The sequence below is a fragment of the Bufo bufo genome, chromosome 2 (assembly GCF_905171765.1).
Source record: "Bufo bufo chromosome 2, aBufBuf1.1, whole genome shotgun sequence".
NCBI lineage: Eukaryota > Metazoa > Chordata > Amphibia > Anura > Bufonidae > Bufo > Bufo bufo.
Genome location: NC_053390.1, coordinates 110,531,831 through 110,555,659, shown reverse-complemented (window position 1 = coordinate 110,555,659; position 23,829 = coordinate 110,531,831). Strand labels below are relative to the sequence as shown.

Genomic DNA, 23,829 nt, shown 5'->3' with positions numbered 1-23,829 from the left:
TCCTGGGGATAAATAGATGATGGGATAGATCTCTTTACTGGCCCCCGATATATTTATACATAGTAATTAGATCTCCCCTCAGTCGTCTTTTTTCTAAAGTGAATAACCCTAATGTTGATAATCTTTCAGGGTACTGTAGTTGTCCCATTCCAGTTATTACTTTAGTTGCCCTCCTCTGTACCCTCTCCAGCTCTGCTATGTCTGCCTTGTTCACAGTAGCCCAGAACTGTACACAGTGCTCCATGTGTGGTCTGACTAGTGATTTGTACAGTGGTAGGACTATGTTCTCATCACGGGCATCTATGCCCCTTTTGATGCAACCCATTCTCTTATTGGCCTTGGCAGCAGCTGCCTGACACTGGTTTCTATAGCTTAGGCTACTTTCACACTCTCGTTTGGTGCGGATCCGTCAAGATAGCATCTCAAACGGTTTACCCTTGACAGATGTTAAACTTACCGGCCTGTAGTTTCTGGGCTCTGTTTTTGGACCCTTTTTAAATATTGGCACCACATTTGCTATGCACCATCCTGTGGAACACTGTTAGTATAGAGTCCTTAAATATCTGAAATAAGGGTTTGGCTATGACATTACTTAATTATCTTAGGATACGGGGGTGTATGCCATCTGGTCCCAGCGATTTGTTTATTTTAATCTTTTGAGGACGCTGCTGTACTTCTTCCTGGGTCAGACAGCGCATTTTTAATAGGGAACTAACTTTTAAATTCTGCATTTCATCTGACAGTTTATTTTATTCAGTAAATACATTGTAGAAATTTTTTTTTAATAGCTTTGCTTTCTCCTCATCGCGCTCTCCAACTCCCCCCTCATTACTCTGTAAATTGATTCGTACTCGAGTGTTTGAAGAGGCCACAGCCATGGAAAAATGCTGAATGGGTAGAAGAGCTTCATCTCTTGCAGAATAAGAGCATTGGGCATAGTAAAATCAGCCTATCTGAGGTCCCATCTGCATCAGTGTCCGCAGATCCCGTCAGTATCAGCAGGGTCCATGTAATCCTACTTATATGTAAGGGGAAATGTATGGAACTTGTTACTGCATGTCCTGTTCACGTAGAGCTATGGAAATTGTAGCTGACACATTATAGACAACACATTCCAAGCGAGAGGCTATTTAAAGCTGTCAGATGTCCACCATCTCTATGAGATAAAAAGGACACGTATTTCACATGTTGGACCGTGATACTACTCGCTGTTCCAGCTCGGTCAGAATTTAACATTGAATCAGTAGTAAAGGTCTACTTGTTGGATTTTGTGCACCATGTAAAATATTACTGTCAGTAGCTCTCCTGGTATTACCCAGTATCAGTGCTGCTTTAATCGCAGGGTGAATGGTGCAACTCACATGACCCCTGTCTCCCAATCGTCCCGGATCCGGTGGGATGGATACAGCATGTCCCGCTTTCAAGTATATCTGCATCCTAAGAATTCAGATACAATTGAATACAATAGTGAGTTCCCTGCTTCACCATTCCCCAGCCTATGTGCTCCCCAGCAGTAGGGGAGATGAAGTGATGTCATTGCCCCTGCTGCCCCTAGCAGGAGAAAGCTCAAGCCTGTGGAGAACTTGCTCCGTTCATGGCAGTAGAGCTAGGTGACTAGTGTTTATTTTATTTTATTAAAACTAAAGGGGCTTGCCTATTGTGGGCACTAAATGAACAACGCTATTGTGAGGGGGCTCTTATGGGGCATAACTACTCTGAGGGGACACTAAGAGGGCATAACCTACTGTGAGGGGCGTAACTACTGTGAGGGGGCACTAAGGGCATAACAAATGTGAGAGGCATAACTACTGTAAGGGGGCACAAGAGGGCATAACTAATGTGAATGAAGTAACTACTGTGAGGGGGCACAAGAGGGCATAACTAATGTGAAGGGCGTAAATACTATAGGGGGGCACTAAGAGCAGTAGCCAAATTTTGTTAATTACTTTGTACGCAAAGCAAAGTAACATAGTACATAACATAACTTTAGGGGGAAAAATTTCTTCCTGACTCCAATCGGGCAATTAGAATAACTCCCTGGATCAATGATCCCTCTCTAGTAGCTATAGCCTGTAATATTATTACACTCCAGAAATACATCCAGGCCCCTCTTGACCTCTTCTAGTGAACTCACCATCACCACCTCCTCAGGCAGAGAGTTCCATAGTCTCACTGCTCTTACTGTAAAGAATCATCTTCTATGTTTGTGTACAAAGCTTCTTTCCTCCAGACGCAGAGGATGTCCCCTCGTCACAGTCCTGGGGACAAATAGATGATGGGAGAGATCTCTGTACTGACCCCTGATATATTTATACATAGTAATTAGATCTCCCCTCAGTCGTCTTTTCTCTAAAGTGAATAAGCCTAATCTTTCAGGGTACTGTAGTCCACCCAGTAGTCTAGTTACTTCTTTAGTTGCCCTCCTCTGAACCCTCTCCAGCTCTGCTATGTCTGCCTTGTTCACAGGAGCCCAGAACTGTACACAGTGCTCCATGTGTGGTCTGACTAGTGATTTGTAAAGTGGTAGGACTATGTTCTCTTCACGGGCATCTATGCCCCTTTTGATGCAACCCATTATCTTATTGGCCTTGGCAGCAGCTGCCTGACACTGGTTTCTATAGCTTTGGCTACTTTCACACTCGCGTTTGGTGCGGATCCGTCATGGATCTGCACAGACGGATCTGCGCCGATAATACAACCGCATGCATCCATTCATAACGGATCTGTTTGTATTATCTTTAAGATTGCCAAAACGGATCCGTCTTGAACATCATTGAAAGTCAATAGGGGGCGGATCTGTTTTCTGTTGCGTCAGTGAAAATTGATCTGTCCCCATTGACTTACATTGTGTGTCAGGTTTTGCCTCTGCATCGTCAGGCGGACACAGAAACGCTGGTAGCAGTGTTTTGGTGTCTGCTTCCAGTGCGGAATGGAGGCGGAACGGACGCATTCTGAACGGATCCTTATCTATTCAGAATGCACCTAGGGTGTAAAAACCCAAGAGCAGAATATAAAATCAGTGATACAGTCCTAACCTCAGTATCTGAGGAAAGGGATTTAGGGGTCGTTATTTCAGAAGACTTTAAGGTAGGCAGACAATGTCATAGAGCAGCAGGAAATGCTAGCAGAATGCTTGGGTGTATAGGGAGAGGCATTACCAGTAGAAAGAGGGAGGTGCTCATGCCGCTCTACAGAGCACTAGTGAGACCTCATTTGGAGTATTGTGCTCAGTACTGGAGACCATATCTCCAGAAGGATATTGATACTTTGGAGAGAGTTCAGAGAAGAGCTACTAAACTGGTACATGGATTGCAGGATAAAACTTACCAGGAAAGATTAAAGGACCTTAACATGTATAGCTTGAAAGAAAGACGAGACAGAGGGGATATGATAGAAACTTTTAAATACATAAAGGGAATCAACAAGGTAAAAGAGGAGAGAATATTTAAAAGAAGAAAAACTGCTAAAAGAGGACATAGTTTTAAATTAGAGGGGCAAAGGTTTAAAAGTAATATCAGGAAGTATTACTTTACTGAGAGAGCAGTGGATGCATGGAATAGCCTTCCTGCAGAAGTTGTAGCTGCAAATACAGTAAGGGAGTTTAAGCATGCATGGGATAGGCATAAGGCCATCCTTTATATAAGATAGGGCCAAGGGCTATTCATAGTATTAAGTATATTGGGCAGACTAGATGGGCCAAATGGTTCTTATCTGCTGACACGTTCTATGTTTCTATGTTTCATTAGGGCAAAACTGATCCCTTATGGACCGCTTGTGAGAGCCCTGAAACGGATCTCACAAACGGAAACCAAAACGCCAGTGTGAAAGTAGCCTTAGTTTGCTGTTCTCTAAAATTCCTTTGTCCTTTTCCATGTCAGTGTTACCCAGTGTTTTACCATTTATTATGTACTGGTGACTTGCATTATTCCTTCCCATGTGCATAACCTTACATTTGTCAGTGTTAATCCTCATCTGCCACTTATCTGCCCAAGCCTCCACTCTATCCAGATCCCTCTGTAGTAGTATACTGTCCTCTTCTGTGTTAATTACTTTACACAGTTTAGTGTCATCTGCAAAAATTGATATTTTACTGTGCAAGAATTCTTCAAGATCATTAATAAATATATTGAAGAGAATATGGCCCAATACTGACCCCCTGAGGTACTCCACTAGTGACAGTGACCCAATCTGAGTGTGTACCATTAATAACCACCCTCTGTTTTCTATCACTGATCCAGTTACTTACCCACATACAGACATTTTCTCCCAGTCCGAGCATTCTCATTTTATATACTAACCTTTTATGTGGTACAGTGTCAAATGCTTTGGAGAAGTCCATATATACGACATCCATTGATTCGCCGCTGTCAAGTCTAGAACTTACCTCCTCATAGAAACTGATTCAATTAGTTTGACATGACCGATCCCTCATGAAGCCATGCTGATATGGCATTATTTGATTATTTTTATTGAGGTACTCCAAGATAGCATCTCTTAGAAAACCTTCAAATGGTTTACCCACTACAGATCTTAAACTTACCGGCCTATAGTTTCCAGGATCTGTTTTTGGACACTTTTTGCATATTGGCACCACATTTGGTATGCACCAATCCTGTGGAACATTCCCTGTCCTTAAATATCAGAAATAAGGGTCTGTCTATGACATTACTTAATTCTCTTAGGATACGGGAGTGTATGCCATCTGGTCCCAGCGATTTGTCTATTTTAATCTTTTTAAGACGCCGCTGTACTTCTTCTTGGGTCAGACAGGCCACTTTTGATGGGGAATTTACTTTTACTTTACATTACCTTTCATCTGACAGTTTATTTCTTCATTAAGAAAAGGACCGGCACTCCAAAGTTGCTGATGAGGTGAGTTTTATTGGTTACACATTACATTCGTTATGCGCGTTTCGGCATATATAGTGCCTTTCTCAAACTGTGTTATCGTGGCTGTTTGAGAAAGGCACTATATGTGCCGAAACGCGTGTCACAAATGTAATGTGTGACCAATAAACTCACCGCTTCGGCATCTTTGAAGTGCCGGTCCTTTTCTTCAATTTGGTTTTAGGGTAACCGACCCTCTGACTGAGCACCCACCTTACACAGTGCCGACCGACTTACAAGACACAGTTTATTTTCTTCAGTGAATACAGTGGGAAAAAAAGTATTTAATAGCTTTGCTTTCTTCTCATCGCTCTCTGCAACTCCCCACTCATCACTCTGTAAAGGGCCGACACCATAGAAAAATCCTGTGTCAATTAAAATCAAAGAAGTTAAATCTGTTCAAATGTTATAAAGTAAAACCGTGTCTGATTTACAATTCCCACCCAAGAATGCTCAGAAAACAGACGAGTTCGAGGACTTTTCCAGGAACACATAGATACAACTCAATTAATAGAGTACAAGACATGCTGTAACATCCTGATATACAGTACATGTATTACAATTTGATCTCTGAACGATGGCCTTGATGGATGGTGGCTACAGATAGGTAGTGGGAGGGGTTGTATGGATTAGGTATTTCAGCCATGGAGAATCAGAAAATTATTCAAGGTGTATATGCCCTAACAGGCCATATAAGTGGCAAGATTGGGGGGGGGGGGGGGGTCTTTATAGCCAAACCAGAGAGCTAGCAGCTAACATAAGCAGCAGCTATCCATTTATTACAATAGTTACTCCCCAGCAAAATCAACTGCTTTCCAGGGGTGTGTGTAGCAGCAGATGCATTATCAAGGGGTGATGACACAAGTAAGTGCTCCTGGAAAATGTCACATCACTGAAATAAATCTTTATGTTGTCATATGTTTTTTTTAAATACTGTACTTTCTTTTCCTTCTGATGCTTGTGTAGTGGCAGCTGGTGTGGCAGAAATTAACCTGGCTTTGGAAAAGGATGAGCCTCAACATACATTGCTAGCACTACAGTCACCTAATGCTGGCCTAAAGGGGATTCTACCAGAGTGTGCCGAGGTGTATCACAAAGACTTGTCAGAGGCCAAGAAAAAGAAGGCAAATGAAGGTATCTACATTGCTTGAGAATACAATTTAAAGGGATTGTCTGAGATTTAGAAAAAAAAAGTTTTGTTTTTCCCAGAAGCAGTGCCACCATTTTCCATGGTATGTTTGTGGTATTGCAGCCTAGCCTCATTCACTTGAATGGTGCTGAGACACAGCCCATCGATATTGGCGCTGTTGCTAGACGAAAACAATTTTTTTTCTACTCTGGATTTTGAAAATGTGCTTAAAAAATCAGTACAGAATCAGTGCTGATTTTCTGCGTGGTTTTGTTGCAGTGTTTGGTGTGTTTTTTTTTTTTTTCAGATTCCTATTTTTCCAGCTTCCCATTCATTTTAATGGGAGAATCAGCACAGATTCCGCTCTAAGATAGAGTATGCTGCTGCTTTTTTCCACGCCGTTTTTTTTCAGGTTGTTTGAAAAAGCAAGCTCTGTCTCCCGTTGAAATGAATGGAAGGCTTTTTAGAGCCCTTTTTAGCGCAGATTCCAAATGGAAAACGTGTGAAAAACAGTGCCAAAAAAATGTTGTTTGAACAGGCCCTTATACAACTCCCCAATGTAACCGTTTACGTAACTCCCTCAGAGTCTGAATGAAGCAGCAGCATGCGTACTCAGCCACCGCTTCTCTCAAACTCCTCATTGGGTGGGGTGCTCCCTTAGGCTCCATTCACCCCTCCGCAATTTCGTTCCGCATTTTGCGGAACGGAATTGCGGACCCATTCATTTCTATGGGGCAGCACTTCCGTTCCACAAAAAAATAGAACATGTCCTATTCTTGGTAAACAGTGATTGTAGGAGTGGCTCACTTCCAATTTGTTATGGTAAGGTTCTACTAGCTAGACTTGAGGACACCCTACCTCAATCAAAAAATTATGTTACTAGAAAAGGGGTAAGTGAGCACTCTAAATCTATTTATAAATATAACGGGTAATATTTGTGGTACAAAATTTTATCACTTTTTGTACCACAAATATTACCTGTTATATTTATCTGATCTATATTCATTTATACCAACATACCAGGAAGATTTAGGTCATCTCCTACTACTGTTATTGATACCACATTGCTGCTATTAATTAATGCTGCTAGTGTTATCATCTATGCTACTACCATTCTAATATATTTTATTACGATATCTATATCATTGTTTTATCAAAAGAACCAATTGCACAGGACGCCATAGTGTGAGTGCTCGCTTACCCCTTTTCTAGTAACATGTCCTATTCTTGTCCGCAATTGTGGACAAGAACAGGCATATTCTATTAGTGCCGGCAATGTGCGGTCCGCAAAATGCGGAACGCACATTGCCGCTGTCCGTGTTTTGGGGATCCGCAAAGCACGTTGCAGACGTGTGAATGGAGCCTTAGGCTGTATAGTTTATGTCTCCAACTCTCCACTAATAAAATCTCTGTACAATTTTACACTACTAGGTTCCGCAGAGACAGAAGAAAGTTCATGGCTAAAAATAAGATTGAAAGATAAATTTGACTACTATTATAATGCTGAAACAAGTGAAGGCGGCTGGTCCCTTCCAGAAGGAATTACTCCGAAAACCACTTGGCTTAGCCGAGAAGATCTTCAGGTACTTTACTTTGATTAGGAAAGCAAAGCACAAATCTCCAATAGTAGTTTGGTTTATGTTTGACTTAACAGCATTAATAGTTTTAAAGGTGTCTCGTTTTTCTTCTCTCTTGAAAACAGCGCCAGGCATGTCCGTCAACTGTGTCTGGTACTTCAGCTCAGATCTGTTCACTAAGGTGGGCCTGTGCTGCAATGCCAAGCACAGCCTATGGACAAGAGTGGCGCTGTTTTAAAATAAAATGAAACCCCTTTTTCTAATCCTGGACATCCCCCTTTAATAAAACTAATAGGATTGGGATCGGCTTCAAAGAGGAGTTAATAGCAGAAAAATATGAATTGTCCCAGTAAACTGGGTGTGTGCTTTAAGGAAAGTGACGTTATACCTTATGTCTAATGAACACTAAACCTAGAAATGAATGCTAAAAGTAAGCAAAAAATATAGTTGTTGCCACTTTTCCAGTCCGCAGTACTTTCTGCATGGTCCTGACACAAAATGTCTTGGACAGTGGTTAATATTAGACAGTTATTTGGCTATTAGACTGCACAATTTCAGTCCAATTATCGGGGATACAAACTCTCTGTATAATCGATCAGCCAATGAATGAGGAAATGCTTGTTCATCGGCTGATTAGCTACTTTCATCAGGTTGAAAGATGCCTGGTAATCAGCAGCATATCTCCTTGTGTAATCAGGGATGTGCTGCCAATCATCTCTAGAAAAGTTTGCAATTGTCTTAAGGTAGTCAGTACAGACACAGTTCATTTGTATGATATACGGTAAGTGATGACTCAGAAATAAGTTCAATTGTATTCCTTTTATCAGGTTTAGGCAATTGTCAGTTGAGGAGTTCTCTTTAAGGTTGACACTTTACAAGTCCAAACTAGGGCTGCACGATATGGGAATTTTGTGCGATTGCGATTAGAGCCCTAAAAATTGCGATAACGATATGCGATGCAATATTTTAAGGAAATTGTGCTAGAGGTCTATTTGCTTGGATTTTCCCATATGAGCCGCTGACGCGGCTGGGTATGACATAGTTATGGGGGATCTGTGGATGGCACTGTTATGGGGGATCTGTGGATGGCACTGTTATGGGGGATCTGTGGATGGCACTGTTATGGGGGATCTGTGGATGGCACTGTTATGGGGGATCTGTGGATGGCACTGTTATGGGGGATCTGTGGATGGCACTGTTATGGGGGATCTGTGGATGGCACTGTTATGGGGGATCTGTGGATGATGCACTGTTATGGGGGATCTGTGGATGATGCACTGTTATGGGGGATCTGTGGATGGCGCTGTTATGGGGGATCTGTGGATGGCGCTGTTATGCGGGGGATCTGTGGATGACGCTGTTATGCGGGGGATCTGTGGATGGCGCTGTTATGTGGGTGATCTGTGGATGACGCTGTTATGTGGGGGATCTGTGGATGACGCTGTTATGTGGGGGATCTGTGGATGACGCTGTTATGTGGGGGATCTGTGGATGACGCTGTTATGTGGGGGACCTGTGGATGACGACGCTGTTATGCGGGGGATCTGTGGATGGCGCTGTTATGTGGGGGATCTGTGGATGACGCTGTTATGTGGGGGATCTGTGGATGACGCTGTTATGTGGGGGATCTGTGGATGACGCTGTTATGTGGGGGATCTGTGGAGGACACTGTTAGGGGGGATCTGTGGAGGACACTGTTATGGGGGATCTGCGGAGGACACTTATGTGTGCTATGACACATGGGGCCACGAGGGGGGCCAGCATAAGACACACATATAGCATCTTATGCTGGTCCCCCTCATGGCCCTATGTGTCCCCTCATGTGTCCTAAACTGCGCACATAACTCTCCTATTCATAAAATGGCGAGCCTCTGTACTTTCACTATAAATGCACTGTAGAGAGCAGCCGCGAGCGAGCCGGCCGGCGCGTGACTGACGTCACTGTCACGCTCCTCCCACTTAATTCAGGAAGCAGGAGTGTGACTAAGTGACGTCAGTCACGCGCCGGCCGCCTCGCTCGCTCCCGCTCGCTGCAGTGCATTCATCGTGAAAGTAAGTACAGAGGCTGGCCATTTTATCAATAGGACAGAGGACATTTTATTAATAGGGGCCCCTTCATATATAATTGCGGCATTTTCGGGTCGGCCGAATTGACATATCGCATTTGCCGATTATCGCGATTCGATTATTTTTGCGATATATCGTGCAGCCCTAGTCCAAACTATAGCACTCGCGGCAGGGAAACACTTCTGCTTCATTATTTGCAGGATGCTCCACTAAAAAAGTTTAGGTTTTTCCACTATGTCCCGGAAGGCTTGTGTAGTGGATAAGGACAATTTATGGCCTTAAAGGGGTTGTCCAGGATTGGGGACATTGTTCTAAGTGTACAACAGTGACATAAATATTACACACATGCCTGTCCTACCTTTGCCACACATGTCTGATGCCCGTTTTTATATTGCAAATTCTCAGCCGGAAGTGCCTATTTTCTCATATTCGGTGACGTACCGGGCCCCTTGCTGGAGAGCGAAGCCTCTTCTTCCGCTTCGCAGGGAGCCCGGTGACGTCACCAACAACCTCAGTAATTATTCAGATCGCAGGGAGGGGCGTTAACTAGGCTGTAAGACATTGCGCTAAGCCACGCCCCTCCAGCCTGGTGACCTCACCATCAGCCTCAGTAATTATGGAGATCGCAGGGAGGGGCGGTGACTAGGCTGGAAGACATTGTGCTAAGCCACGCCCCTCCGGTCCGGTGACATCACTGGGCATGGCACTTGCTAATGAATGAAGGAGGTGGAATATTAATGAGGGGGCGGAGTTATGGCGGGGATGATAGGCAGGTGTAACCACGTGATGCCACACTGCGCTGGGACCCACAGGGCAGTGTGGCAGGAAGTTAGGCAAAGATAAAATAGATGTAAACAATGCGTGGGGGACCATGGGAGCTCTGTAGAAGTGGGGAAAATACCTAAAAACATATGAGGGGGACTTTAATCAACTGTTAATAGTGAGTACACTTTAAAAAAAAAAAAAAAAAAATTGATCCTGGACAACCCCTTTAATCATCCAGTTGTGTCCAGGTACTAGGAAAGCTACTCCTGGTCACTTGTGCTGATCAGGTCTGTAACAGATCTCCTGGCACCCCGACCGGGTACCTCAGTCGATGGATGCTCCTAGCGCTTCCCGAGGACTCCAAGCACTCCACTTGACACCATAACCGCCACAGACCCCACAAACCGCCGAAGCTTGGTTGAGGTCTCGCCGTCTCCTACCCACCCTGGACCTACGACAAGGCTCCAGGCTCCAGTGGGTGAACCTCTCCTAAATCCAGAGAGCAGGAACAGCTCTTACAAGAGCTAGTAGTTATAGCCAGGGGAGTATATCAAATCTTCAGCGTATAGCAATCCCCAGTGTCGATCAGTTACCCAAACACCAGCCTCAACATGATGAAAGGTAAAACAGGAACTCTTTATTGAACACACAGCATTGACTTATATACACATTTTACAACAAGGGTACCACCCCCGTGGACCTGGTTGGGAACTGAGGACATGACATAGCGGCCAATCCTGTACAGTTTAAACACAAAAACTAACCCTATTCAACAAACACAATGGCATTGTCTGTGACGCAATCAACAATGAGCATGCAAACAAACATTTTCACCCCCTCCATAATGAATGAATGGGAAGAGGAGACACATGTGATGGGATTATCTCCTGAGTGTATCATATGGTGATCTACTCATCTATGAGTCGGCTGCTATTATAATCAACTATCTTAATCCCATCACTAACACAAACAGTGGGAGTCTCAGTGCAGAGTTAACCCTTTTTGTGTTGCTGAATCCACACCATGCCTTTTTAATGGGCCATAGGAAATATGTGGCATATAAATTACACACATAAATCAGGGTTCATAGTTCCTTGTAACCCCAAAAGGTCTTCGGGGGTCTCCATAGTTCTTGGTCCATAGTCTGTAGTAAGGAGGCTGGCCCTCAGGCTTCTCCAGCAGCCCCAGTGACGGTTCAGTCCGTCACAAGGTCTATAAGCTAGGTTCAGCTGTTACCCTCGCTAGGCTTACTGCATATTTATACATAGAATCACTGGTGCTTGGTTGCTGTAAAGAAATGTTCGCTGTACTCCCTTAGCCTGGCCATGACCAAGGGGTAGAAATAGCAGACTACATGGTGGATGATGCCTGTTTCTCTCCTCCATACACTTGCTTTTCCTCCTCTCACTAACTACTAACTTCCTGTTCTTTTTTTTCAGCTAGACACACCCAAGCTATATATATTATGTGGGGAGAGCACCACCTAGGGGCGACTGGGTGTAATTACATTGCCAGCCTGATAATAGGAAATACCATACAATGCAATTACATAGGCAGATGTTTAAAGTGTCCCATTTACACACTGATGTGGGACGCCGTAGATGTAAGTCGATCTTTTTGAGGGTTACATTCCACACAGAACATATTGTTCCATTATACCTCCTTATCTTAACACGTTTATTGTTTTTGGCCACAGCCCTGTATTTCTATAATATGACTCAGGGAGACTGGTTCAAGCATGCAGATGTGTGTAGCTTTTATCATTTCTGGCTGTACTGCTTTTGATATTCCAATGTAAGTGGTCAGAAATGGTCTTTCTTTTCTAATCCAGGTGTAAATGCACAGTTTACGTTTTGCAATGTTTTATGCAAAATTATAACCAAGTGGTAATAGAATATTGAAAGCACACGCTCATTTATCTGGTGATCCAATCCTATATGGCACAATAAAATCGCTCTGCAAACTGGAAGGGGCTACCGACAGATATTGAAACTGTTTGGGAAGAAATGATCGTAGTGATAAATGAATAGAGAAGAGATGATTGGTGCAAGTAAATGCAGATAAATGAGCTGGCAATGATCGGGAATGATTGATTCATTCTGGGTCGTGGCCATTTGTATCGGTCCTAAGGTTTAAAGGGGTTGTCTGGGAATAAGTCATTTTTACCTAATGCCATCAGCCTGCCTCAGTAAGCGAAAGATTCATACTTGCCTTCTGCCCGCTGCTCTGGTCCCCGTCTTGTTTTCTTCCAACACAACATGGTTATGTTCACATGCTACACAGCAGCCAAATGACTGCAGTCATTGGCTGCAGCAGAGCATGTGACCATGTGCAGTAAGCCGGATTGGGGTCATGCACACTGGCGCAGGTATAACTGATAGTTAAGAGTTTTTAGTTTGTGACGCCAATTGCAATGTGCGCAGGTACTGTCTCAGGGCCCTTTAAGGTGTTGCAACTCACGTACCAGATGAGGAATGCCAGAGTGGGGATAATGTCTCTGTGTAGTGTCAACGGTGTCTCCTACCTGGGTACGGCTGGACTCCTGGATCCTGGCTCACTTGCAATAAATGAGTGTTGCTAGTAGGAGTAATGGAGGATTTTAGTAGTAGTAAATGAGATCTAGACTTGTAATATAATCCAACTTGTCTTTACTGAATGCAGCTTGAATCCATATAAGATACAGCATTAGTCTTTTGGGTCCCAGCAGGTTTTGGCAATGTATGGCAGGGATCAATATCTCTTCTGCGCCTATACTATATGCCTGGAGAATGTGGCAGGAATCTGTCTTCTGCTCTGTCTATCTTCTGCTTGGTGTGGGCCTGACTAGCTGAGGAGGAATTTGGCTTCTCCTGGTCTCTGGATAAGTACTCACAGTTCTGCTCGCAGGGAATGTTTCGTCCTGGAGAGCTGTAGTTCTGGAGGAGCTGCTTACTTTCTACCAGCACTGAGGCTGAAGGCTCAGTCTGGGGATGAAGATCTGTGACCTCAGCCAAGGCACGATCCGGGGTTGGGATCCCTATTTCTGGGAGCTCCTACCAGCACAGCCTTCCCCTAGCAGGGGTAGCTGGCACACTAACTGAAACTTCCTTTCCTCCCCATGAGGCAGAGGGGGGAGCTAAACTGGAATGTACTATTCCAGTTTAGAAACACTAAACTGAACTAAGAGCTGCTGAATACATTGCTGCCACCTGCTGGTGATCATGAAAATTACAGCAAATTATACATGACAGGCTTTAGATAATGCACATTTGTGAGAATATGATATTAACTTACACAGGATGACAATACAGATACACTTAACATGTTGTAGCGGGGGAAAAGTGTTTAGTAACATAACTCTGGGATGTTACACATGCTGCTCTGGAAGAAAACAAGTTGGGGACCAGACGATGGCCCCACCGGAGCCATGGCTGAGGACTGGAGTGGCGGGGAGCAGATAATTATGAATCCTTCATTTACTGAGCCATTAGGCTAAAAACAACTTATTTCTGGACAACCCCTTTTAATTTTTTTTTCATTTCATCATAAAAGGCAATGTTTTAGCCAAACAGGGCCTTTTTCAAGCCAACACAAGGCAAGGAATATTCAAGTGGAAAGTTTGGATCGGATCATTCTATAGTGCCCAGGAATAAACATCATCAGAGACAACCCCTTTTAAAAAGAATAACCACTTAGGTCCTGCCTCCAGTACCCCTGACAAACAGCTAATTGTGCTGGGTAAAGCCGTGACCAGCAAAACATTTCCTCTTGAAATGAATTCCAGTTCATGTAACGCAAGGACCTCTAAGGTCCACCAGAATGGGAGCTGCTCGTGTATTCATCTCCCTTCTGGATCATAGAGGGCAGTCCTCAACAGAGGACCACCCTCCATGGTTTCCATATACCTTCACAGGGCATAGATGTCTTCAAGAGCCAACCCCTTTAATTGTATATTACTATAATATGCCGTATGGTGGGCATATACGTAAAGGAATATATGTTTATATGTAACCATGTGCTGCAAAAATAGTGGCAAAGTATTCCAGATAAGTATTATCACTGCTTGCTTTCTTGTAATGTGAAATGTTACTTCAAGGTCTCTTAGAATTCCCTTACAAATGGCAGCTACGGTCTGTACTGTACTCCACCTACACTGCTGTTTGCTGCCAGCTGGGATACATCAGACCCTGACCCCACACCAGTTTCCCCTCAGCCTAACATTAGTCTTTCGTATTTCTGTTCCGTTTACTGACATGGAGACTCTGAGGGGAACATGTTTGGGTTTCAGAATGCAAACATTAGAAGACATTCATTTCATTAAAGTTAAATCAAAACTGGAGCAGCAGCTGTAAATGGTCTAAAACAGGGATGCCTAACCTGTGGCCTTCCATTCAAGCTATTGCAAAACTACAACTCCCAGCATGCTCAGACAGCCTACAGCTATCAGGACATGTTGGGAGTTGTAGTTTTGCAACAGCTTGAAGGACACAGTTTGGGCCTCCCTCATCTAAAATAACAAAAGAAGCTATGCTTACCACTTTTCTCCACTTTCGCTTCCAGCATCCACTTTCGCTTCCAGCATTGCACTCCGGTCCTCCCAGCCAATGTTTCCAAATTACCGCTAAGCCCTCCCTTCAGCAGTCATGCCCTGTATACTGCTGAGACCAGTGATTGGCGGCACAAGTGACCTTTATGCACTGAACATCACCGCTGCAGCCAGAATGATGATGTCAGCGATACAGGACCAAAGGGCGACACTGGAAGCCGCACTGGAGAAAATTGCTAAGGCTAGGTTTACATGACAAAGGTAGCGTCGATCATGCTCATTGCTTGCACCCCACCACCCTAAGGCTGGGTTCACACTTGAGCGTTTTACAGCACGTTCAAACGCGCTGTAAAACGCTCAACACATGAAAACCAATGCTTCCCTATGGCCCTGGTTCTCACTTGAGCGTTTTACAGCGCGTTTGAACGCGCTGAAAAACGCCCTACGCTCAAACAAGTTCTTGAGCTTCTTTGGGGCGTTTTGTCGCGCATTTGCAGCCATAGGACACTGCTGTCAATCACACAAACGCGCGTAATACGCGCGTTTACCATGGCCAAAAACGCGCACAAAAACGCGCGACAAAAACGTGCGTTAAACGCGCATATCAAATTCGCTCAAGTGTGAACCCAGCCTAACACCCTCACCCCATTGACCCAATAACTACACATGACACCAGGTTGGATTTGAACTGGCCACAGCAGCCGTTAAGGATAAAAGTGTTATACATTTTATAATAAAGTTTTAAATAACATATTTTAACAATGAACCCATATGCAACCGCATATGATATCCAACATATGTGTAACATATAAAATAACGACGATGGAGGTCCTCGAATCCCCAACAGTTTCTTTGTTCAACGCCTCCTCCACGTGGTACTCCATCTTGCCCCCAGCCGATGAGCGCCAGCTCAGAGGCACCACTGATGGACCAAAACCTGCCACGAAAATACTACCATGGGAGTCCAGCCCCAACTATGGAGCCCTCCCATCCTCCAGAACCTGATATTCCACCAACTCCGAGGACCTCCCACCGCCACGAACGCACAGGCTTAACACCTTATGCCTGGGCGTCTCTCCACACCCCCAAAGCCGTCTCTATGCCCCCTTGCAGGCCTAGGCACCAGAGATCGATTCCAATCGCGTTCAGGTGAATACCATCACTTCTCCAGAAAGCACCAATCCCCTGTTCCAACTCTGCATGTCTCACAGCCACGGCCCCATTCCTAGCCATAAACCTCCCTATCGCCCGGTTCACCTTTATCCTGGTCTTGTTCACCCGGTCCGCTGACCGAGCACCCCTCCACACATGCCTGTGGACCATATCAGACCAAACCGTGACAATTCCCAGGAATAAGGACCAGATCCTCAGCAAATCAAATTTTATGTCCCTAATTAGCTCACGGTTGTGCCCCCAAATCATTTCTCCCCACATGAAGGACCAACACATCAGGGGCCCTATCTAACCGCACAAACCTGTGTATCTCCGGTAACACGCTACTCCACACCATGCCTCTCTTTCCCAACCAACGTATCACTGCTACCTCTCTTGCGAAGCCAAGCTGTCGCCCCTCCTGCCTCACTGCCGCTCTTAACGCTCCCCAAAAAGCAAATGAATGGCCTAGTATCCACACTAACGCCGTGCACCGATCTGTAACGAGAAAAAAGAAAAACTGAGAACCATCCTCGTTAGCCAGCCAGTTCCTTAGTGGACGAACATTAAACCACAACAGGCAAACCTCAACTACATAATCCTTACAGGCGAGCCATGCGTACATACAACCTGAAACGAAGAGACTCCCACCGACCAATCCTCTTAACCACTTCATCACCCACCCCATGCCTGGCAGCCTCAGTGGCGGCACCTGTGCGAAAAGAATGCCCAGTATAACCTGCCCGATCAAGGCCCAAGCTGGTGAGTGTCACGGAACCATGAACCAGACGTACAACAAGAGATAAGTGAAAATAAGAAGGCTTTATTGAAAATAAAGCTGTAAAGCAAAAGTCCAAACGGATGGTGAAACCGAGCAGAGTCTTTGCGAAGCCAGAGGTCAGGAACCAGAAGGGTAGTCAGACGAAGCCAGGATCAGGAACCAGCAGGGTAGTCAGACGAAGCCAGGATCAGGAACCAGCAGGGTAGTCAGACGAAGCCAGGATCAGGAACCAGCAGGGTAGTCAGACGAAGCCAGGATCAGGAACCAGAAGCAGCAGCAGTCTTAGAAGCATGTGAACACAAGAGGACCAAGCAAGGAACTGAAGCCACAGACCTCCTATATATATGAGCTAGGCATCCAGCTCCTCCCAGGGGAAGGAGGAGCCGCAGGGTGGAAGGCTACAAGAAACCCAGAAACCAAGATGGCCGCCAGCACATGTCAAACGAAGGAGAGCAGCAAGCAGGTAAGACCATGACAGTACCTCCCCCTCAAGGGCCCCTCCTCCGCGGAGCACAAAACGGTTTCTGAGGGAAGCGTGCGTGGAAGGCTCGGAGCAAGGCAGGAGCATGGACATCTGCGGAGGGAACCCAGGAACGCTCCTCTGGACCATAACCACGCCAATGGACCAAAAACTGCAACCGACCGCGGACCAGGCGTGAGTCCAGGATATTGCTCACCTCATATTCCTCACGATTGCCCACTTGGACTGGACGAGGCCGAGGAACCGAGGAAGTGAAACGATTACACACCAGTGGCTTCAACAGGGAGACATGAAACACGTTGGAGATCCGCATGCCAGGAGGAAGCGCAAGGGCATAGGCTACCGGGTTTACCCTGCGAAGCACTCGGAAGGGACCAACAAAGCGAGGCGCCAGCTTGGGAGTGGGCACTCGAAGGTTGAGGTTGCGGGTGGACAACCATACACGGTCTCCGACCTGGTAGGAAGGAGCAGGCGCTCGTCTGCGATCAGCCTGGAGTCTCTGGCGCTGCGCAGAGACCTCAAGGGACTTCTGGATCTGTACCCAAGAAGCACATAGGACGGAAAGGTGATCCTCCACAGCCGGAATATCCTGGGGAGAGAATACCTCCGGTAACACGGCAGGTTGGAACCCATAATTGGCCATGAAGGGAGACGTCCCAGAGGAAGAGTTCACCGCCGTGTTCCTGGCAAACTCAGCCCAAGGCAGGAGGTCAACCCAATTGTCTTGGTGATCGGAGACATAGCAACGAAGGAATTGCTCCAAGGCCTGATTGGATCGTTCTGCGGCCCCATTGGACTGAGGGTGGTAGGCCGAGGAGAAGGAGAGATGAATCCCCAACTGGGAGCAAAAGGCGCGCCAGAACCTGGACACAAACTGACTCCCCCGATCTGACACAATCTCCTTGGGCAAACCGTGCAACCGGAAGACCTCCCTGGCAAAAATCGTGGCCAACTCTTGTGCAGAGGGTAACTTCTTGAGAGGAACACAGTGGCACATTTTGGAAAACCGATCCACAATCATGAGAATGACCGTATGGCCTCGGGATGCAGGGAGGTCCACAATGAAATCCATCCCCAGGTGTGACCATGGGCGCTCCCCGGTGGCTATGGGTTGCAGAAGGCCCAACGGAAGGTGCCGAGGGGACTTACTCTGGGCACAAACGGAGCATGCCGCTACATATGCGGCGATGTCGGAACGTAGGGAAGGCCACCAGAACAGACGTGAAACAGCCCAGGACAGCTGATTCTTTCCAGGATGCCCCGCGGTCTTGGAGTTATGGTAGGTTCGCAACAACCGAGTGCGCAACTCCTCAGGCACAAAACCTCTGCCGTTGGGTCTCCCAGAGGGAGCACCAGATTGAGCCGCCAAAATCTGCTCACCCAGGGGAGAGGTCAGGCTGGTGCGAATGGCGGCCAGGATCTGATTCGGAGGTATGACCGAAGTCGGAATCGACTCCTCTCTGGACAGCTCGGAGTACTGCCGTGATAAGGCATCCGCCCTGATGTTCTTGGAACCGGGTAGGTAGGAGACCACGTAATTAAAACGAGACAAGAACAGAGCCCATCTGGCCTGACGTGATGTCAATCTCTTTGCCTCAGAAAGGTAGGTCAGATTCTTGTGGTCCGTCAGGATGAGAACCGGAACCACCGAACCCTCGAGCAAGTGCCTCCATTCTTTAAGGGCCTGCACGATGGCCAATAACTCCCTGTCACCAATCTGATAGTTGCACTCCGCGGAAGACAGTTTCTGGGAGTAAAACCCACAAGGAAGCAGAGGACCCTCTGGTGTTCTACGCTGAGACAGAAGGGCGCCTACTCCCGTCTCAGACGCGTCCACCTCGAGGACAAAGGGCAACCCAGGGTTGGGATGCGACAGAATCGGAGCCGACACAAAGGCGGACTTTAGGGCCTCAAAAGCTCGGATGGCCTCGAGCGGCCAGACCTGGGAATTACTGCCCTTCCTGGTCAGATCCGTGAGAGGCTTGGCCAGCATGGAAAAGTCCCTGATGAACTTCCGATAATAATTGGCGAAGCCCAAAAAGCGCTGCAGGGAACGAAGACCACTGGGCTGGGGCCACTGTAAGACAGCCGAAACCTTCTCAGGATCCATGGAGAACCCCTCAGCGGAAATGATGTAACCTAAGAAGGTTACCTGGGATCGGTGAAATTCGCATTTCTCAAGCTTACCGAACAGCTTGTTCTCTCGTAACCGTTGCAACACTCGTCTGACATCCAGAATGTGGGCCTCCATGGATTCAGAATATACCAAGATGTCATCCAAATAGACTACCACACACTGCTGCAACAGTTCACGGAAAACATCGTTGATGAATTCCTGAAAGACTGCGGGCGCATTGCACAACCCAAAGGGCATAACCAAGGATTCGTAATGACCGGTCCTGGTGTTAAACGCGGTCTTCCACTCATCGCCCGCCTTGATCCTTACCAGGTTATATGCCGCCCTCAGGTCGAGTTTGGTAAAGACCGTGGCCCCTTTAAGGCGATCGAACAGCTCGGAAATCAAGGGTATCGGGTAAGCGTTCTTGATCGTGATGCGATTGAGACCCCTGTAATCGATGCAAGGCCTCAACTCACCGCCCTTCTTTTTCACAAAGAAAAATCCAGCCCCTGCCGGGGACGAAGATTTGCGAATGTGTCCGCGTGAAAGTGCCTCCCTCACGTACTCCTCCATGGCCTCATTCTCCGCTACCGACAGTGGATAGACTTTGCCACGAGGAGGAACGGCACCAGATTGTAACTCTATAGCACAATCGTATGGGCGGTGCGGAGGTAGGGCAACCGCGCGCACCTTATCGAATACATCCCGGTACTCCTCGTATTCAGGAGGCAACAGAGAGTCCGAGGAAGTACACAGCAACTTGACAGACCCATGGATGCAACTAGCCCCACACTGCGGTGACCACGAGAGGATCTCGACCGATCTCCAATCGAAAGTCGGATTATGCTTCTGGAGCCAGGGGTACCCCAAGACCACCGAGTAGTGTGGAGACGAAATAACCTGGAGGCAGACCGACTCTCTGTGAACGGCACCAATGGCTATCCCCACTGGAAGGGTCTCATGAGTCACGTGTGGCGGCAGAAGGGGTCTGCCGTCTATCGCCTCAAGAGCCAGTGGGGAACCTCGAGCCTGCAGAGGAATGGAATTGGCGGCAGCGAACACACTATCAATGAACAAACCACCAGCACCAGAGTCCACCAACGCCTGGGTCGTCACCGAGCCCCCGACCCAGGAGAGGACAACAGTGATCAGTGGTTTGTCAACACGGGAAACCGGGGACGAGGAGACTCCACCCAAGATCTGCCCCCGACAGGATCTCAGGGTACGAGCGTTTCCCGGACGGTTCGGACATGCCAACCGAAAATGCCCACCGAGACCACAGTACATGCATCGGCCCTCGCGTCTCCGGAGTGCCCTCTCCCCCTCGGACAGGCGAGCAAACCCCAGCTGCATGGGTTCACCCCCAGACAAGTCATCCCCAGGAGGCGTGGGAGGAGAGGGAGGCACGGGTGGGACAGCAAACGTAGGCACCAATCTGTTAGAAGACCTCCGCAGGTTCTCCTTAAAGGAAGGTCTCTCCCTGAGTCTGGTGTCAATCAAAATCAGGAAAGAAATAAGAGACTCGAGCTCAACTGGTAGGTCCTTAGCTGCAACCTCATCCTTCAAGGCATCCGAGAGACCATGAGAGAAAGCAGCGACCAGAGCCTCATTATTCCAGCCCACCTCTGCTGCCAGGGTACGAAACTCAATGGCGTATTCAGCTACGGATCGTGAACCCTGTCTGATGGACATAAGGAGCTTCGCAGCAGAGGCAGCACGAGCCGGCACATCGAATACCTTCCGAAGAGAAGCAACAAAACCGGAAAACTCGGCAACCACCGGATTGTTGTTCTCCCATAAAGGGCTGGCCCAGGCCAAGGCCTTGTCCGAGAGCAGCGAGATCAAGAAGCCCACCTTTGATCTCTCAGTAGGAAAGGCATGTGGCAGCAACTCAAAATAAATGCCCACCTGGTTAAGGAAACCTCGGCACTGAGTTGGCTCTCCCCCAAAGCGCTGTGGAAGGCTACAAGAAACCCAGAAACCAAGATGGCCGCCAGCACATGTCAAACGAAGGAGAGCAGCAAGCAGGTAAGACCATGACAGTGAGACACTGCCGAAACACCGCCAGAAACTGATAGCGGGACAGCGAAGAACCATCCTCGTGAATCAAAAGCGGCAAAGCACTCCCCCCTCCTTACTAACCTAAAATCCCTTAAACAACGCACTGGGCACATCTCACAGTTTGGAACCTCATACAGCACTATATTATACCCCCTCCTGTTAACATCGGTCTTCGAACGGCGTAATCTAAACTCTACCCTATCGGGGTACAAATCAACGTCCCCCTCAGCAACCCACCCACACTCCGTACATTGTCACTAACTAATTCCCCTAACCGCAATGCCCCAAAGAAGGCTAACGAAAACGCAAGCTTAAACAAATAACCCTCAAACACCGACCGGCATACTGCCCCTACCTGTCTACCCATGTCCAACAGTAATGCAAAGGACATCGGACGCCTGCAATCCTCCGCTCCCCTTTTACGCCTCCAACCCTTCAATGCCTGACTCACCAGAAAACATTTTGTAACGTCCCTTAATCCCCGTAACCGAAAACCAAAGACTAAACCAGCTATTATTTTATTTAACTTGGCCAACGACCAACCCTCATCCCTACCCTGCCCAATATACAACAACATAGGGACTTCAAGCTCAACCCCCCAACTTCAACATCAACTCCTAACGTTTGACACCAACCCTTCCAATCCTCCCAAGCCTTAGCATACGAATCCCATGTTCTCGGGGCCAACGACGATCTGATCAACCCTGCTACCCCTCCTCCAGCAGCTCCCATAGAAAGGTTGGACAGGGCAAGGGGGACTCTTCTGCTTCCGGCGCCAGCATCTGAAAAAGCTCCCACTGGAAACGAGAAAGTGCATCAGCTATACAATTCTGAACCCCAGGGACATGAACTGCTACCACCCAAGCGTTCAACGCCAGACACTCAAGGACCAACCGTTGCAACAACTGAACTACCTGTGGTGACGATACCGACAATGAATTGATTGATTGCACTACACTCAGATTGTCACAATAGAAACGCACTTTCCGATTGCGAAATCTCTCCCCCCCACAAGAAAACCGACACTAAGATGGGGAAGAGTCCCACCTCCCGCATCCGAAAACAATTCAAAATCAAAACAGTCCATCGTTTTCCCCAAAATTAGAGACCGCCCGTTATAAGATGCCAAGAAGGAACCCCAAACTGCTAGATCTGCCCGCAACTCCCTACCCAAACGAATAAAGTGATGTGGCGCAGACACCTTTGAAGTCGCCATTGACAAACGCCGCGAAAAAACTCTACCCATCGGGATTATCCAACAGGCAAAATTCAGCTTTCCCAACAGCGACTGCAAATCCCGTAATTGTATCTTACTCCCATGTTGTGCCCGCTGCACCGCCAGCTTTAAATCCTCCAATTTGTCTACCGGCAACCGACACTCCATCCTTTCAGTATCAATAATGATCCCCAAAAAACAGAGTTCGGTGGCCGGGCCTACTGTTTTTTCTGGTGCCAGCGGGACTCCAAAACGCGTAAACACCGTTTCCAGCGTGTGCAGCAATAAAGAGCACACTGCCGAGTCTGAAACCCCTCCCGTAACAAACGCGCTGCACCTACATTAGGATACCTATCTAGAAATGGCGCCATCACGTCCAGCCGTACTGGCGTCAGCCCCTTTTGAAGTACCATCCCCCCCTCTTTGCCTGACTTCTCTAAAACACCGGTTCGCTCCGTGGGATCCCCCACAGGAAGTGCACTCATGCTTAAATTTGCACTTCGCACTGAACGTACATCCCCCCTCATTAAACAGGAAGCACAGTTCCTTGGCTGAAGCTGTATGCAACTAGGTTTGACCAGCCCCCCTGTATCCCCCCGAAAGGACTGACCCGTTCTCCCCTGCGCCGTAACTTTTAGCCACAACTCAATGTCCTTGTGATCCCAATGAATATTGGGACGCACTGCTTTCCGCTGTCGAAATTGCTCATCATATCGTAACCAAGCCTGACCGCCATAAACCCGGTACGCCTCCCCAATCGCGTCTTGATAACAGAAAAGCGACGAACAGCATTCGGGCTGTTTCTCCCCAATAATACTCTCGAATATGGCGAAGGCTTGCAGCCAGTTGACAAACGTACGCTGGATTAATCGATACCGACGCTTTTCCTCCTCCTCTCTCTTACCGTCATTTTTTTTAGCCCTGTCCAAATTAAAACGTTCTAAAGGGAGCAGTGAAAAAATTTCCACATACAAGTGAGCCCCTAATGGGCCTTTAAAACAGACATACACCTCCCCCGAGCTGCGTCGTCCACGCTAACCGTCGCCTCCCCGCCTGTCTGCACTGACAC

General features: G+C 47.1%; 1 protein-coding gene across 2 annotated transcripts in view; it reads left to right on the top strand.

The window, feature by feature from the left end:
* IQGAP2 (IQ motif containing GTPase activating protein 2) overlaps positions 1-23,829 on the top strand; it is a 150,572-nt gene that overhangs the window by 73,174 nt on the left and 53,569 nt on the right. For both annotated transcript variants that reach the window (XM_040421415.1, XM_040421414.1), the window contains 2 exons: positions 5,854-6,021; positions 7,448-7,599. In XM_040421415.1, the coding sequence (XP_040277349.1) occupies positions 5,854-6,021; positions 7,448-7,599 (320 nt within the window). The remainder of the gene's footprint in view (positions 1-5,853; positions 6,022-7,447; positions 7,600-23,829) is intronic.